General features: G+C 49.0%; 1 protein-coding gene across 2 annotated transcripts in view; it reads right to left on the reverse strand.

The window, feature by feature from the left end:
• The window catches only part of Grk5 (G protein-coupled receptor kinase 5), a 190,166-nt gene that overhangs the window by 11,874 nt on the left and 160,204 nt on the right, over positions 1–18,088 (reverse strand). For both annotated transcript variants that reach the window (XM_090345760.1, XM_090345761.1), the window contains exons 5-12: positions 15,579–15,679; positions 13,457–13,549; positions 9,727–9,790; positions 8,694–8,834; positions 6,536–6,726; positions 4,590–4,627; positions 2,970–3,059; positions 129–337 (exon numbers count right to left, since the gene is read on the reverse strand). In XM_090345760.1, the coding sequence (XP_090201886.1) occupies positions 129–337; positions 2,970–3,059; positions 4,590–4,627; positions 6,536–6,726; positions 8,694–8,834; positions 9,727–9,790; positions 13,457–13,549; positions 15,579–15,679 (927 nt within the window). The remainder of the gene's footprint in view (positions 1–128; positions 338–2,969; positions 3,060–4,589; positions 4,628–6,535; positions 6,727–8,693; positions 8,835–9,726; positions 9,791–13,456; positions 13,550–15,578; positions 15,680–18,088) is intronic.

Genomic DNA, 18,088 nt, shown 5'->3' on the forward strand with positions numbered 1-18,088 from the left:
CCATGATCCAAGTGAGGATCATTCTAGCATGCCCTACTCCTGCCCCTTCAGCCCATGGGCATGCTGGGAACAGGTTGGGCCAACAGTGAACATCAGCCACGGGCAATGGCCGGCTCACAGGAACTCACCATCTTGCAGATGGACTTGGCCTCCTCGGAGAACTTGTGCGAGTAAGTCTCCTCAGTCTCCAGGACCCGGCGGTCCACCTCCTCGCGCTTCACCTTCTCCTTGCGGCCTCGGAATGGTGACTGGCCCTCAATCATCTCGTAGATGAGGCAGCCCAGGCCCCAGTAGTCAGGGCTCAGGCCGTACCGCTGGTTGTTCAGGACCTCTGGAGCTGGGGGCAGAAGGAGGGGCAAGGAGGTGAGACCCATGTGGGAGCAGGACGGCACTGGGCTCACTGCCAGTTCTGCTCCTCGTTCCAACTGGCTAGGGTCTCACACCCACGAGTGATGGTATTGCTCAAGGACAAACTGGAATTGCACCTCTGGGACAAACCCAACTGCCTCCAACCGCTACCCACTAGTTACTGTCAACTCCATCTCCTTGAGAACACTAGCTGTGACCAGGCTTCTCTGAGGCCTTCCTGAAGGGCACTGATGGTGGCTTCAGTAGGCTGACTCCAGTGGATGACACTGTCCTGTCACCCTGATGTCTCCCCAATCACAACTCGTGCTTCTCTTTTCATTTCTGAGTCCCCCAGTGACTCTTGACATACCAACTAACGTGGTACTCAGTGAATAAAGGTGAATTCAAGCAATTGAGGAATTCTAAGACTCAAGGCATTCACACATCGTGAAACCAAAGGCGGATACTCTTAGGGGAGGAATGTAGAGATGCAGTGCCTACGTGGATCTGATCACATAAAATAATATTTATTGAAAGCTGGGTGCTACTCAGCTCCTAGTTACTCAGGAGGCTGAGATCTGAGGATCGAGGTTCAAAGCCAGCCCAGGCACTAAAGAATGTGAGACTCTACAATTAATCACTAAAAAACAGGAAGTGGGGCTGTGGCTCAAGAGGTAGGGCAGCAGCCTTGAGTTGAAGAGCCCAGGGACAATGCCCAGGCCCAGGGGGAGGGCGGTAGCCTTGAGCTGAAGAGCTCAAGCCCCATAACAGACCAAAAAAAACAATTATTGAAACAAACTCCAGGAAGTAGAATCAAGAGTTGTTTTCTTTGTTGTTTGCTTTTCCTTTCTCTCTGTTATTATTTTTTTAGTCTGTATCTAGGAGGGGAAGGGGCACAGAAATGGAGGGACATGGTAAACACATGCAGCAGTGGCATTCACTGGACAACATGTTGAAGATGAACTATGCAACTTGTAGGTGGGAAGGGAAGGAAAAACTGTGGGAGGGCTGGGAGTCTGGCCTAGTGGTAGAGCTTGCCTACCAGGCACAAAGCCCTGGGTTCAATTCCTTGGTAACATATACACAAAAAATCTGTGCTAGCCTTGAGAAAATTCAAGGACAGTGTCCAGGCCCTTGAGTTCAAGCCCCAGGATGGCAAAAACAAAACAAAAAAAAAAACCAACAACAACAACAACAACAAACAACCAAAAAACTGTGAGAAAGTGAGGGAAGGGGCAACAGGATCCAAAAAGAAATGTATTCTTTACTAGACTTATGTATCTGTAACCTTTTTATTTCATCGTTATAATAACAATTTTTAAAAAAGAATTGTATTAGCTGGGTATGGTAGTTCATTCTTGTAATCCCAGCTACTCACTGGGGAGAGGTTGGGGAGAAAAGAAGTTTGGGGATAGCCTGAGCAGAAAGCTACACCACCTTAACCAATAAAGGTGAGCTTGGTGATATGCACTTGTCTTCCCAGCTACGTGGAAGACATAAACAGGAGGATCACAGTCCAGGCTGGTCCAGGCAGACTGAAAGACCATATTTTGAGAAATAACTAAAGCAAAGGGGCTAGAAGCATGGCCCCAGCGGGAGAGCTTAAGCTTATGTGGGCAGAAATAGCACCCTGGTTTCTCTCAAGGCTGTTTGCTGGGAAGCTTAAGCCAATTACACAAGTCTTTGGGTTCAAATCCCAGTACTACAAAAAAAGAAAGATTATATTAAGTTCATTTAGACTTCAAACGACCACTCATATGTCCTCCAGAGGCAAATGCATGCACACATGTATCTGTGCACAAGGGCAGGCAGAATGCACAGCACTGTGTGCAAAAGATGATATCCACCCACCCATCATCTATCTATACATTCATCATGTGGACAGGGACAGGGACACACACACACACACCACCACCACCACCAAATGTATCCTGATTAGCTCCCAGTCCTTTTCCTGCAGCCCAGAAGTGCTGGTCTTGAGGAGGCTGAGGGAGGCCAGGCTGGCCCCTATTCAGCATGTTTGGTGATAGCAGGCACCTTTCATTGCCAACCCCTTCCCAGGGACCTCCAGGTATTTTTTTTTTTTTTTTGTGGGTCATGGGGCTTTAATTCTGGCCTTGGCACTGTCCCTGAGCTCTTCAACTCAAGGCTACCACCCTACCCTGGAGCCAAGGCCCAATTCCCATTTTCTAGAGGTTAACTGGAGATAAGAGTCTCAGGTCCTTTCATGCCCAGGCTGGCTTTGAACCTTGATCCTCAGATCTCAGCCTCCTGAGTAGCTAGGATTACAGGCGTGAGCCACTGTGCTTGGCCTCCATTTTTAAGGGTTTCCTGGGAAGGGGGAACCCCACTTTACTTCAGTGAAGCCCCCACAGTCCTGAGTGCCAGGTTCTGCTGCCAACTGCTGCAGTAGCTTGCCTTTGAGGCTGGGGGGGCGGGGGGGGAGAGAGGGGCAGAGGGCTCACCTGAATCAGGTCACACATGAGTCCAGTGTGGGTCCCCCTACTTGGCTTAAGCTCCTCCCACCAAGCAGCCCTGTGAGACCAGGATACTAGCTCCCCCACCCCCAAAACCAAGGGGCTCCAAGAGTGAGACTTGGGGGGGCTCAGGCTCACACTCACCCATGTATCCAACGGTGCCCACCCGGCCACGAATCAGGTCTCCCTCCGGGATCTTCACAGCCAGCCCCAGGTCTGAGATTCTGATGTGGCCTGTGGGGGACAGCAGAGGAGTCAGCAGGGCCCTGGAACGGCCATGGCCATATCAAAAGCCTGGCTAGCGTCATACACTGGCAAGACCGGTACGCTCTGAACATTTCCTTCTGTCCAATGGAAGTAGGACTCTAAGTGTCCTCTCAGGGTGTCCCTGAGAGTCCAGGTGGACACAATATAGGTAAATTACATGTCTGAAGAGTAAAACATGGAGATGCCAAAGTACTCTGGATTCTGGCTGGACACTGGCTGACCTGCCTCATGACACCTCATGAAATGCTCTAATGAGCTTCCTGGAAGGCTGAGGTCACGGAGTTTAAAATGTTCTGGCCTGATTCCGGGATTGCTTCACAGGAAAAATATGAGATTCTCCTGACTTTTCACAACGATTTGCTTAAGGGGAAAAACTGTACAGCAATTTGGGAAGCCACTCCCTGCTCTACCTCATTGGTCTTTGGAAGCAGTTTATTTTTTCCCTCTGGAGGAATGAGAAGAGGAGAAGGGCCAGTGTCTACCCTGGCTTGGTGTGTCTGAGCTGGAGTCTAGTGCTAACTCCAAAGCCCAAGGAAGCACCATGCAAAGAGTGCACTTCTGCTTCTATCACCTACCAGGCAGGGTCATGGCTCCATCTCACCCTCAGGAAGAACAGGTTCTCCTCTCCTTCCCTGTCTGTGGCCACCTGGGTCCCCTATGGCCTACCCTAGTCCAGAGATGCATAGATCCCCCAGCACTGTGGTATCTGGCAGTCAGGAAAGGAGAGAGCATGTGGGTGCCAGGGGGAAGCCCCAGTGCCCCAGTGTTCACCCAATGCTAAGACCACAGTGTGGCCTATGTTCTTCAGGGAGAGTGACAGGGCCTCACAGCCTGTTCCCCCATGCACAGCACCTCTGTGGACCTCTCTCCAGACCACCGAGGCCTGCCCCCCTCTGCCTCCCCCTCTGCCTCTCCCTCTGTAGGGGCCTGTGGTTTCTGCTCTCTGCTCCCCATGACTGTCCGAGCATTGGCAAGATGGGTATCAGAAGCAACCTTAGTCTGTCCCCCTACGGAGACAGGAAGTGTCTAGTCAGGGAAAAGGTATGAAACCTATTTAACAGGGGAATGGCTAAAGGTGATGTGGACCACTGCAACTGCTCTTCCCAGAGGAGATAATGATGGTAACCCACAAATCATAATAGCTGATATGGTGGCTGGAGTCAGCAGGTAAACTTTCCTTCAGGCTGCTGTGTGGGACTTCACCACACTGTTCTCCTTTTTTGCAGGCAGGGTGGCAACATGATTCCCAATTCACACACAGGACAAAGGCCAGGGGAATGGTGTGAAAGTTCTGGGTCTCCAAAACACTACATTCCTGGCTCATGGCTGCATCTAACTTTACATTTACACCAAGTAGCAGTTTCATACATGCCAGTATCTCCCCTAGGGCCCACACAGGAGTGGAGTAGTCTTTTCTACCCCATAGGCCTCAGTGTCCCCCACAGGCCATTCTCCTTGGAGCCCCCAGTAGCCTTAACAAGCTTTTCCCCAACTTACCATAATCATCCAACAGGATGTTCTCAGGTTTCAGATCTCTGCAAGAGAAGGACAACAGATATCTGAGTGTGGCCTTACGGGGCCAAGCAGGCTGCCGTGCCCAGGAGTCTTCTTCCCTAACACTGGGCTCAGGCCATCTGGCTTCCCTGCGTCAAGACCATCTTGAGCTTATTTCTACCTTTCCAGAAATTTCTAATGAATGCTACTGTTTGACACAGACATTCTCCAGGCCCTGGAGTGGGACTTTGGAAGCTGGAACAGGGCATTCCCTGGGCTGAATGAGGGCTTGGCTGGTGTGGTGACAGACCCTAGGTCTGAAGGCAGAGCAGGTTAGGGGAAGGAAGGAAGGAAGGAAGGAAGGAAGGAAGGAAGGAAGGAAGGAAGGAAGGAAGGAAGGAAGAGATGTCACTGAGGGCAGGGCACTAGCTGTATAATCAGGAATTGGAACTGCAGGGAGAGAATGGGCCTACTGACAGGGATGCCAGGAGGCTGGCACATCCTCTGTCCTGCTACTCAGCAGGCAAGTGAGACCACATCATCCTGTCCTGTCTCTCCTCTTCATAGACAGGACTTCATTCATAATAAGGGGAGTCTCTGCCTTCATAGGAAGGCTAGGAGGGTCTTCTCTGTGGGTACAAGACCAGTCCAGAATGTATGTGTGTGTGTCTTTGCCAAGAGGCAAACAATACAACATCTGGATGGTGGCTCCAGTTCCCAACACATTTACTTAACGGATGGCAGCTGTCCTCATGGGGAGTGGTTCATGTACGCGTCCTGTGCAGTCTCTCAGAGTGATGACTGGTATTTGTGTATACTCATTTATTACAGACCACTTTTGTGCTGTTGTTATTTGCATGGCCTTCTTTTGATGTGGAAACAATTCCAAATAAGGGCAACAGCCATGAGCCCAATACTAACCACCCAGCAGCCATGGATTGGAAGGACAGCTCACAAGGAGGCCCCAGGCTTGGATCAAACTTGTAAGAGGCCAAGGCAGGTAGTCTGGGTGGGGCAGAGGGTTCCCAGCTCTCTAGACAAGGGATTTGGGTGGGACCCTAGGGGTCTCTTTCTTTTTTTGTAAGCAAAAGGCAATCAAGTGGATTCTTCTTTTAGGGGAAAATGTTCTGTTTTCACTTGAATGAAAATAAGAAAGCAAGGTGGGGGCAGTTTGAAGGGAGGACTCATCAAGAGCTTCACTTCTAGTTCTAAAACCCTCTTGGGCTCCCAAGAGAAGCTCAGTCCAGAGCTCATGTATGCTCCTGGAGTCGGTGGGGCTGGGGAGGTGGGAGATACCACGTGCTGGCAGTGTCAGGAGTGTGGATTTCCTGACATCATCCTCACCTTTCAAGACCTTCTTCACATGGAAGATGATGGGAATCAATTTGGTACCGCAGTTAGATTACAGTCATTGACAAGTGTGACATAACTGTTCAGCTCCAGAATATCCCTATTTGCTGTTGCTTAATCAGGTGATAGAATATTTGGACAGCTGCCTAAAATGCAGGGGAGGAGGGCACAGAGGTTTTCACGATCCTTTGTGGGAGTCTGGAAGGACCCTTGAAATTCACTTCTCACCATGAGAAGAATCAGAGAGGGGTGAAGGCTGGAACAGGCAGAACAGGGGGTCCTCCAAGGGGCTGGTTTTAGGTGGCAGCCAGCAGGCTCCACTCAGGCGTAGGGATGGGTAGCTACATCCTGCCCTCTTCAGCTTGGAAGAGGAGTCAGTTGGGAAGGCCATTTCATACTCCTGGTTTCCCTAAGCTCTGGAGGTTGAGAACATGGGCTGTGGAGAGGAGGCCTACCTCATTTACAAGGTTCTGAGGTGGGAGGGATCTGTCTGACACCTGCCCCTCATCTTGTGCTGCTTGGCCTGGGTTCTGTCTATAGGGATGCATGCAGGGCAGGCTAACCCTCCCTCCCCTGCAGACTCCAAGAGTGCTATTTACCGGTACACAGTGTTCTCTCGGTGCAAGTCTTCTAAGCCACAGAGGATCTCGGCAGCGTAAAATAAGGCTCGCTCCTCCTCAAAGCCAGGGTTACCCATGTTGTAGATGTGGAACTTCAGGTCACCCCCATTCATGATGGTCAGGACGAGGCACAGGGCGTCCTTGGTCTCATAGGCATAGGCCAAATTGACCTGGGCGCATAAAAGCAGCACCACAGTGAGATGACTGACATGTTACTGCAAGAACATCTCCCAGGGGCAGTGGATGGGCAGGGTGAAAAAAGTTCCATACATCAAATCCAATGTCATGTGAAGATGTGGCAGCTCAGGTTTGGCAACATATGATACTTCTCCCTGAGTAGGACCCAGCAGCCCTTCCCCGCCCAGCTTAGGGCTCTCTAAGCTGTAAAGAGGCATTGGCTAAAACCAAATGGTGTCAGTATTATCTACTTCGTCCTGAGTGGCACCACTGCCCATCTCCTGGATAAGGATGGCAGCTGGGACAGTCTGGGGATGAGACCCAGAAACCCCCAACATCCATCTCCTTTGAGCATCATTTCATAAAACCATCCTCCAGGAAGTGATCAAAGCAGTTTTTTCTCTCATACAGTTGACAGGAGTTTAACTGGGACAAGCTTGATGGATAGCAGTCACATGAAATATGCACATACCCTTTGCATCAACAGTCCCTCCACTACAAATATATCCTCACAGTGCATTCACAGGAACATACCAGGAAATGACCAAAGTGGACATCGCAACAAAGCTTGTATAGCTTATAAATGAGACACAATTCCCATCCACAGGGGCTGGCTATACAAATAATGGCTCACCTCTTCAGAGCAATGATATACAGCTTTCAAAAATAGGGTACAAAGGCTGGGAATGTGGCTTAATGGTAGAGTACTTGCCTGGCATGCATGAAGCCCTGGGTTCGATTCCTCAGTACCATATAAACAGAAAAAGCCAGAAGTGGCACTGTGGCTCAAGTAGTAGAGCACTAGCCTTGTGCAAAAAAAAAAAAAAATCTCTGGGACAGTTGCCAGGCCTAGTAAACCCCAGGACTGGTTAAAAAAATAGAGTACAAGGATTGAGGTGTGGCTCAAGTGGTAAGAGTACCTGCTTGGCAAGCACAGGGGTCTGAATTAAATCCCCAGTACTGCCAAAACAAAAACAAAAACCAGTAAGTGAAAGACTTAGAAAAATTTTAAGCTAGAAGTAGAGCTGAGGCTCAAGTGGTAGAGCACTAGCCTTGCACAAAAGAAGCAGCTCAGGGACAATGTCCGGGTCCTGAGTTCAAGCACCAGAACTGACACACACACACACACAAATGGGTACAGCTGTAAGTTTGGACAGAGAAAAGTTCTATAATTTTAGGGAAAAAAATCCTGTAGCATAATATGTACAGAAAATCCCACTGGATTTCTGTGCATGAATAAAAATGTCTGGATGACTATTCAAAGAAGAAGGCGTTATTTTTTATTGCCTACTTTTCTATACTGCTTGCATTTTACCTGGTACATGCACAGTTTTTATAGTAACACATGAGAGACCCTAAGAGATGAACAAATCCCCTCCACACTTCCCTGTCTTCCTTGTAGTAGCTTGGTCCTTGAGGTCACTGCTTATGACAATGGATATGGGTGGAAGCATAGAATGTCAGTCTAGCCCAGGAAGTACCAATTCCCTGCCTGTGCAGACCCCCAACATTCTCACTGAAGGCTCTGGTTGTAGCAAATATTAGATGGAAGAGGTGTTCTGATCTGATTGGACTGGATGGGTCCCACCGTGACCGTCTCTAACAGTATGAAAGTGGCCTAGTGGGTCTATGGAAACCAGAGCTTCTTGGCTGCTAAGGTGAACTAGCTTTGTTCACTGAGGAATTTACAAGGTGGTTCTGGAGAGCAGAGGTCTGAGGCTCACACATGGAAAAGGGCCAGGTGGAAATCAACTCCAGAGTCAGGATGAAGTCCACTCAAGGTACAGAGGCCTTAGAGCTGCCATTTCACTGAGGGAGGTCTGGCTACCTTTCGAACACTTGCTCCTTGCTCGCACTGCATTTCCTCAGGGAACTGCCACATTTCAGGACCACTCCTTGTAAGGAAGGGAAGGACCAGTCACCAGAAGCCCAAGTCTGTCATCAGGCAGCAGAAACTCACCACAAACTGACTGTTGACCTTCTCGAGAATCTGCTTCTCATTGAGTGCCATGGACTCCCCTTTCCGCTTCTTGATCCTCTTCTTCTCCAAGCGCTTGCAGGCATACATTTTACCTGTGGCCCTCACCTGGCAGGCACAGACCTGATGTGTAAGAAAGATACAAGGTCAAGGGTAGTGTTGGTGTCTGGCCCAAGCCCCATCAAGGTCCCCAGGATGTCAGGTCTCTGGGGATGGAACTGATATGGCCAGAGCCATATCTGGCCTGGTAAGACCTAGTCAGATCTGGTCAGACCTGCATGGGCTTGGCCTATGGATGCTACCAGATCCACAATGACTGCCACATACCCACTGCTGCCCTGGGCCCTTGTGGGCTAGCTACAGTGCCACTTTGCTGTCCTTCCTTCTGGCCCCCAAGGTACAGAATCAACCACGCATACAAAGCTAGATGACTGGCAGAGGCTATTTCCCTCTTGTGGCAAGTGAATTTTCTTCTGGCAGTTAGGTTTGTTTTGGGGGTGACAGTAAAGTGAGAACTTCAAGAATCCTAACTTTATAATTCAGGGGAATGGGATCAGGGTATTTTGGCTATAGTTCCTTTTCTGCCCTTACTGGCTGTGTTATCTTGGCTGAGTCACCTACCCCTTTTGATCCTCTATTTTCCTATCTCTAAAATGGAGCAACAAGGTCGGTTAACCTCATGAATGGTCAGTGTTCAATGAGTTCTCTATTTCCATGTAGCCCAGCATACTAACAGCATCACCTAGACCCCTGAGTTATTCAGCCCTTCATGCCCATACTTCTTCCTCCACCACAACCTAGACAACCCATCTCTTCCCTGGAGGGAAGATACACTCCATCCTGCCTCATACATGCCACGGTATCTCACGTCTTACTCCTCACACTCCTTTGCTGCCACTGGGGAGCATGCACAGAACTGGGGGTGCCCTTGGGCACCAGGCTTGGAAGACACTTAGGAGGGACAGAAGGGAGCAGAGCCCAGAACTTTCAGTAGAGACTCTAGAAGTCCACTCACCTCTCCAAAGCCCCCTTTTCCAAGCACTCGATACTGCCGGAATGTGTTTTTTGTCACTGGTTGCCTGGGGAAAAAGCAAGAATCCAACATTAGAACTAAGATTCAGGATCCAGAAGAAACAGAGGAGAGTGCCATGGAAGGCTGCTGTGGACATAATTCCAGACAGACCTTCCAGGACTTCCTCCTCCAAGGTGAGCATGCAATTCTCACCAGCCTGGGGCCAATGGGGGCTGGGCTGCCCTGAAGGGCTGGGCAGCAGGTTTAAGAGAAATCCAGAATGTTTGCCCCTCTACAGCTGCCCCCCTCAACCAAACTGCAGGAAGCTGTGCCCTTGTGCTGAGAGAGGGGTGGGGTGTCTACTGTAGAGACCAAAGCTGCAGGGCCTGCCAAGGTAGAGGACTATACTTCTTGTCCTGTGTTCTGATAGCCCAGACAAGACTCTGCCTTGCTAGGGACAAAGAACTCCAGCTGCAGGTCTGATCTAGGTAGGATTTGGCCATCAGTTCTCAACCTTCCCACCACAGAAGACTCCTTCACTTCCCCCAGAATGTTAGAAGACCCTGAATGTCCAAAGTAGCATTTATGAAATAATCATCACTGTCTCACAATCATCTCTTGTCTCTCCATTTTAATTAGTCAAAACCCATTTATTATGTCTAATCAGACAAAGCTTCTGGTCCTGAGGCAAGGATAGGACTTTTGGGAGTCAACAAATAACCAGTTGTTTAAGATTGCCATGGAATCCACAGAGCTTGTTTTTTATCTCTGGTCTGGTTGGCTATGAATGGTCAGTGTGATATAATAAAATTAGCTCTTGGATTATTTTTAAGCGCTCTATCACCTTATCAGAGTTGGAAGAAACCAAATTTGGTCCAAACTGGATCATCTTGAGAAGGGCAGTTGGCCTATGGTCATCCAGGACACATGGACAAGTTTCCTCCTGGAGATCCTTCTTGCTGCCCAAGGCCTGAGGAGTGTGGCTCTCACTAGAAATCACATCATCAGCTCCACAGCTGCTGGCCTAGGGACAGCTGTGAAGAGCCGGGACCCTCCAGGCACTTGTATCTTCAGTTCACATGCTGTAACTCGTTGGTGTTACATGTAGGAAGTGGCCTGATCCCTGGGGGCCACACACAACTGCCCCTCTGCAGGACTGCCCAGGGTTCTGCTCCATCCTTATGCACAAGAGCAGCCCAGGTGGCCTTGACAAATCTGCCATGCGCCAGTGTCCCACCACGTGGCTGGGAACCTTTCCTACAGCCCCTCTTGAAACCACATGAAGGCTGCCCAGGCCTCACAATTTACGATACACAGAGAACAAACAGTTGGTTGATGCTGCCGCAGAAACCCTCTGCTAGGGGAAATGAGAGTAATGCAATTTCCCAGGAATTTCTTGGTTAACCTTGGAAAAAAAAATCCCTTTCATATTTCAACAGTACAGCACTAACAGGCTGTGATCTTGTTCAGGGGCTAGTAGGGGAAGGAAAAACTAGGGACAGTAGGGTGCTGTCAGTCATTTAAGGCCTTCCTAGGCCAGGACCCTACCTTCCTGGATCTAGAACCTAATGCCTCCTAAAGGATGAACTTGTAACATCTTTCCAATTGGTATATAGAATAAAAACGTTCATTTTGTGCATTTGGAACAGGTATGTGAAACAAAACTCAGTTGCCATGAATAAGACTGGAAGTGCTGGGTGGACTAGGGCCAGAACTTCAGGGAGACACTGGAGCTCAGGCTTCAGGCTTGTTAAGTCTTTGCTGTGTGGCCTCAGGGCCATCTCAATCTTTATATCTTCAGTAAAACGGAGATGATAAGAATGCACATCGTATCCCGTGCATCCATCCCAAGGCACCTTTAAGCTATAGTTGTGTCAGATGTGATTATTTGAACTCCTTGGCATAATGGGCCTTTGGAGGTCTCTATGGTAACACAGTTCTGCTACAAGCCCTTGATTCATGTCATCCTCCCACTGGCTTCAGGCCCTTCTGTCCCCATTCTGCAGATGAGAAAAAAATACTTAGGCTAAGAGGGGTAGAATGAGTGGCCTGCTAAGTTTCTGTCCAGTGGTGGGTTTGAGACTGGTGTCTATACAGAATCCCAGCCCTGAGTTCTAGTCATTCAATACCTCCCTGGCAAGAAGGTGCAGACTGGGGGGAGCCCAGAGTTCCAGAATGTGCCAGGCTATGCTGTAATCCTCAGCTCATGAATGGCCATGAGCACATGAGGCAGGCACCACTGTCCCTGTTTATCAGTGAAGACAATGAGGTGTGGCAGGGGAGCCAGCCCTGCCAGGCCACTCCTCACAGGAAGTCTGGGCCCCTTTGTTCCAGCCCACCTAAAGCCAGACTACCCTTGCAGGGAGGCCCATAGTGAGCATTCTCTGGTCACTCTATCACCCCCTACTTGTCAGAGTGAAGAAATAGTCTGTGCAGCAGCTGCCAGCAAGCTGTTTTCCTGAGGGGCTTCCTGAAGTGGCAGCACAGGGCTGTACTTGGGGCCCTTGGCCTGAAGCTCCTGCACAACTTCAGGGGTCCTGATCCACAGTGAGCTGGCACACAGGCACCAGGAGCACCAGGGCACCCTATTCTCTAAGCATGGAGCACCCTGATAGCTATGATTACCAGGATATGGGGGATGGTGGGGTGCCTGGGCTGGGACACCCATACAGGCTGTACCAATTGCTTGCTGAGGGACAAGGCAAGTCCTGTCTGTACCCTGTCTCTGCTTCCTCCTCCCTCACAGGGAGGCCACATCTGTCTAAGTGACAGCCATGCTGTGAGAGCACTTTGAAGAGCATGGGGCAGCAAATAAGCCATGCATGGACAGCCAATCTCACTCATTATTAGTGAGATGAAAAGTCAGCAGGAAGGAAACCCTACTGCTCACTCAAGGTGAGGACACACAAAAACACTGTTGGAGAAGATGGAGAAATGCGCTCAGGCGCTGCTGGGACTGGAAATTGGGGGTGCTGTTTTACAGGGTTATTTAATATTCCCTGGCAGTTTCCAATCAGGTGCCTTTGACTCAGAACTTCTTTTAGTAAGAATTTCTATAGATGTGATTGCAAAAACACATGAAAACTTAGTGTAAAACTAGTCATTATTTAGGAGATGCTGCACACAAAAAATTGCAACTAGGGACTGTTGAGCAACTCTGAGATAGATTATATGCCCAGCAGGCATAAACCTTGGGTTTAATTTTCAACATGAAAAAAAAACATGAGAAAAGCCTCAATATCTGTCATCAGAGCACTGGCAGCTACAATTAAAGATATGCTAGCTTTGGGCCTAATGGTAGAGTTCTTGCCTAGCATGCACGTAGACCCGGGTTCAATTCCTCGGTACCATATACATAGAAAATAAAAAAGCCAGAAGTGGTGCTGAGGCTCAAGTGGTAGAGTTCTAACCTTGAGAAAGTCCAAGGACAGTGCTAAGGCCCTGAGTTCAAGGTCCAGGACTAGCAAAAAAAAAAAAAAAGATACGATAGCTTTAATTTACTAGCATGAAAGGAACTCCTAAAGATAGTGAGTTAAAGAAGCAAGAATAAAATGTATGTATTATATGACTTTGTATATCCTTTAACACAGAATTCCTAGACAACCCATGAACTTAATTAGCAGAGGAAAAATGGCTATTTTCTTGCAACTGTGGGCCTGTGAAAAGTAACAAACTCATATAAATTCTTGGATGAGCTCTGTGTGCCCCTCAGGAAAGGAAGTATACTGCTTACCTTTCCAGCCACTTCCACTGCAGAAATCGGTCAAAATACATGCTGTCCAGGTATTGGTGGAATGGTTCTCCCTTCAGGTATTCATGGACAGACCTAGCTCAGAGGGACAGAACATGAGCATGTCACAATCTGGAAAGGTACTCTAAGGAGCTTTGCAACATGAGCTGAGTGTTGCTATTTGAAACTGATCACTCCTGAAAACATACTGCTTACCATGTACTGGGTATTATTCTTTTTTTTTTTTTTTTTGGCCAGTCCTGGGGACTGAACTCAGGGCTTGAGTGTCCTTGAGCTTTCCTTAAGGCTAGAGTTCTACCACTTGAGCCACGGCACCACTTGTGGCTTTTCTATGTATGTGGTACCAAGGAATCGAACCCGGGTCTTTGTGCATGCTAGGCAAGCACTCTACCACTAGGCCAAACTCCCAGCCCATCACTGGGCATCATTCTAGCCCTGGGGTAGGGCCTCGAGAGCGGTGCAGACACTGCCCTGGTGAATGCATTAGAAACTCACAGTGTTAAGGGATGCATCATCACATATTTGGGTCAACGAGGTCTATGAAGACAGGACTGTGAACTGAGGTAGGAAGCAATATAGGATCCAAGGCTGAGTTGAGGGACTGGCTTATCTCAGGTAAGGGATTCAGAGGTGGGGTTGGTGCAGAGTAGGACACAACCTCTGGCTGCCTAGGTTAGGGATCTGGTCCAGGTCCAGCAAAGCCAGTAGGAGTTTTCTGCGTGTGTGCAGCAAGAATTTACTGTCGATTTGCTACTGGCCGGGCCAGGTTCTGAGATACCTGAGACTCCTGTGTATTTTAGGCTACACTGAACAATCTAGTGCTTGACTCATGGGAAAGAGAAAATACTGTGGCAGGATGGGGAGGTGTAAGAGGGTGTGCCTTGCTAAACCTGAAAGCAGGCCAGTATGTGTGTATTTGGGGTCATGTGGCCCTTCTCTCAGGATCATCGTCACCAATCAGAGCCTATCCACTGGTCTCACACAGGGCTTGGCCCTGGGTGGTCCTTTGTAAACATCAGTTCTCACTGTTGTCCTCCAGTTCTTCCCTTGATTACTGGTTTTGTCACATACATTCCATGAAGGCCAGGATAAGGACCTTGTTTACCTGATATTCTCCAGCACTCAGCACAGTGCCTGGTACACAGCATGTACTCAGTGTCCTCAGTGCTGAATAAAAGTATACAAAATGGCTGGTGTGTGTGTGTGTGTGTGTGTGTGTGTGTGTGTGTGTGTGTGTGTGTGTGTGCGCGCGCGCGCGCGCGCCTGTGTTGTGTCATCTCAGGGAGGTAAGTGAAGGTAAGTGTGTGTGCATGTGTACAAGGGAATGGGGGTTTAGTTGGTGCTTTGCTGACCCCACACCTACTGACTGCCTCACTCCCTAGTAGTGGGGTATAGGGCCTGCAGACAAGGTGGTGGGACACCAAAGCCAGCATCCTGTGGCTCCATCAAATGTCAGTGCCACCCAGCTCTTACTGGTACAATACTGGGGACCTGAGGAGGCTCTCTAAGGTACCATGCAGATTTAAGGCATTGCACATGCCTCTGTCTCAACAGCCCAGAGAATAACTCACTATTTGCTTTCAACACCACATGCTGACCTGGTATCTTCTTCCCTCCTAAGAAGCACAGGATCCTCCTTATCCACAGAGGTTTTGTTCCTCCAATATCCACAGAGGGTCCCTGGAGATATAGACAGTGCTCCAAACCCTAGATGTCACACACTTTCCTACATGTGCATACCTATGATCTAGTTCATCTTATAACTTGGGTACCATAAGGGGCTAACAACAACTAATGATGAATAGGACAATTTTAACAATAGGCTATAGCAGAAGCTATTTAAAACTTAAGAACTGGTTAGTTCTGGAATTTTCCATTGACTATTTTCAGACCCCAGTTGACTGTGGGTCACTAAAATCGTGGGAAGTGAAACCCTGTATGGAGAGAGTACTGCACGCAAGCAGCTCAGTGAATTGGTGAGAGCCTGGAAACCTGCCCTGGTGCCCAAGCTTCCAGGCAGAAGGTTAGGGACAGCCAGTCCGGTGCTGCAGCTTGGGGAGGAGGGCAGGGCCTGCCAGGCAGGCTAGGAAGGTAGAGAACTTACTGTGCACAGGGGGAGAAGAGTTCTTTGCAGGGTCTCTGCAGGAGCTTTGCCTCTGTCTGGGAGATCAGATCTTGACCAACTTGGGTGATGAAAACTGGGGACTGGAAAGCAGAAAGAAATGGAAGCAGTCAGTTGTGGAATGAGGAACCAGAGGCTGAGGTTACCCCACAGATGCCAGGTCAAGAACTAGTCCGACCCAAGGTGACAACTATGGCCCACAGCTGTGGCCATCTACCTCCTGTCCCCATATCAGGTTGAGGTTGTGTGTGCACAGAGTTTGGTGGCATGGGAGGGTTGCTAAGCTAGAAGACTCTGCATGAGCTATAATACAGAGGAAGATTTATTGCCTTGCCACTAATAGGCTATGTGAATTCTTGGAGGTCACGTGGCCCCTCTGAGCCTGGTTTTTCATCTTCACAATAATGGTGTCTGTGGTCTGTGCCCACATTCAGAATTGACAAGGTGTGCAAAGACTCACAGGTCACCCTCACTTAGCCTAAGGTTCCTTGGCCACCTGGGTCCCTTTCTTCCAAGGTCAAAGGTGAAGATGAGTACCTAGCCAGGCCTGAGGTTCAGGAATGGAACATTCAGCGTAGGGATGAGTGTGAGGGGGTCGAGTGATCTCTAAGGAGGGAGGATGGATTTGTGGCTGGAATTTGTTGGCAGACCTGGCTTGAATCCCAGCTCTGCTATAAAGGCTGTAGGACCTTTGTCTTTACCACTCAGCCTCTGTTTTGGGGACAACACTAAGGAAAGCTTCAGGTACAATGTCGGGTCCAGATCCCGGCACACAGCAGCAAGCCTGAAATCAGCACCACCACCGTCACCTTACTCTTCCACAGCAGGCTATGGCCAGAGCATCTGAAGTAATGTCCCTGAGTTGCTGTGTTCCACGCAGGAGGGGCAGCCATCTGTGGGAGGTGACCCTCCCAGGATGGCCTCGCCAACCATCTCCTCACCATTCAGCTATTCCCAGGGCCTAACTTGTCAGCTGGCCTTTGGGGAGAGTTCTTAATAAATTGGAGGAAAAATTGAGAAAATGGCCAGGAATGGGTTCCCCAAAGGATGCTGAAACCTGAAAAGCTTGCTCGCTCTCCTACCATGGGACCGAGAACTGGCCTAAGTCTTTTGGGTGGTGCCTGCAAGGGGTTTCGTGCCAGGGGTGGTGGGGGAGGCTGCTGCAGTTGGCAGCTCCTTGCTGAATGAAATCAGGCTCATTTTCTATGCCCAATGGCTCTGAATGCCCAAATTCCTTTTCCAGTCCCATCCTCTCTGTGGGCTTATTGTGCCCTTGAATTTCCTTCCTCAGCAGAGTCTCAGAAGCTCCAGCCTGGTGGAGGTGGCCATGGTAAGGTTGTTATGCCATTTATACCAAGCACTAGACTACAGCATTTGGTTCATAAGTTTGCCATGATTGTTTTAAGTGGTGGCATCCCTTTCTTCTTCTGTCCACCTTGCCCTGGGCTGTTCTTGCTTCCCAATGCTAAGAACCACCAACAGCTGCTCTCCTGCAGAGAAGATGTCCTGGCCTAAGCCCAAGGCGGAGATGCTTCAGAGGCACCAGAAGGTTCCTTTGAGATTTGAAAATTGAAGACTGGGGGTGTTTACTTCTAAGATGTGAGAGAAAGTGCAGGGGTTGTGGCAGTTTTGGTCTTTTGGGAATCAGTGACTCCGGGTTGCCTTAAAGCAGTTAGACTTAAAGACAATTCATGGCTGTGGGCAAATCCTCAGAAGAATGTCTGGAAGGGAGGGCTCTGTGCCTGGCACCAAGCTAGATTCACAGCATATTTGTTAACTAGTAAGATGATAGACTGTGCTGTGCAGGATACAACCTTGAGCCTGGTGTGAGTCAGCAGAGACCACACAGCAGTGCTGAATGCGTGGGCTGTGTGGGGATGGATGCAAGCAACCATGTCTTGGATCTGAGGAGGAAGGATGAGAGTTGCTACCTATCTGTATTCAGAGGCACAACTTTGCCAAGGATCTGTCTTTGTGCTTACCCAAGAGGTAACCTTACCCCGCACAGATCCAGCTGGGGGATGGCAGGAGAGGATAAAGCCAGTGTGGTCCTTGACTGGAAGAACTTCATCTCCAGCAAGACATAGGTAATAGATAAGGAACTATCCTGACGGAAAAGTTCTCACAGCCTTTAGTGATGTGTGGTGATGTATAAAATGGGATAGCTGGAACTCAATAGCTTTCCATTTTCTTTTCCTTAATACTAAACTTCTCTTCACTGCTAAATGAAATTCAGAAACAGATCCAACATTGAAAATTAAGATAGATAATTGATAATAGTGGTTTATGTACATTGAAGACCACCTCTGGTCCATGACACATGGACTTCTCACCACAAATGATCTTTTTTTTTTTTTTTTGCCAGTCCTGGGCTTGAGCTTAGGGCCTGAGCACTGTCCTTGGACTTTCTCAAGGCTAGAGCTCTACCGCTTGAGCCTCAGCACCATTTCTGGCTTTTTATCTATGTATGTGGTACCGAGGAATCGAACCCG

The sequence above is a fragment of the Megascapheus bottae genome, chromosome 15 (assembly GCF_031878675.1).
Source record: "Megascapheus bottae isolate mThoBot1 chromosome 15, mThoBot2.hap1, whole genome shotgun sequence".
In the NCBI taxonomy this organism is placed as follows: Eukaryota; Metazoa; Chordata; class Mammalia; order Rodentia; family Geomyidae; genus Megascapheus; species Megascapheus bottae.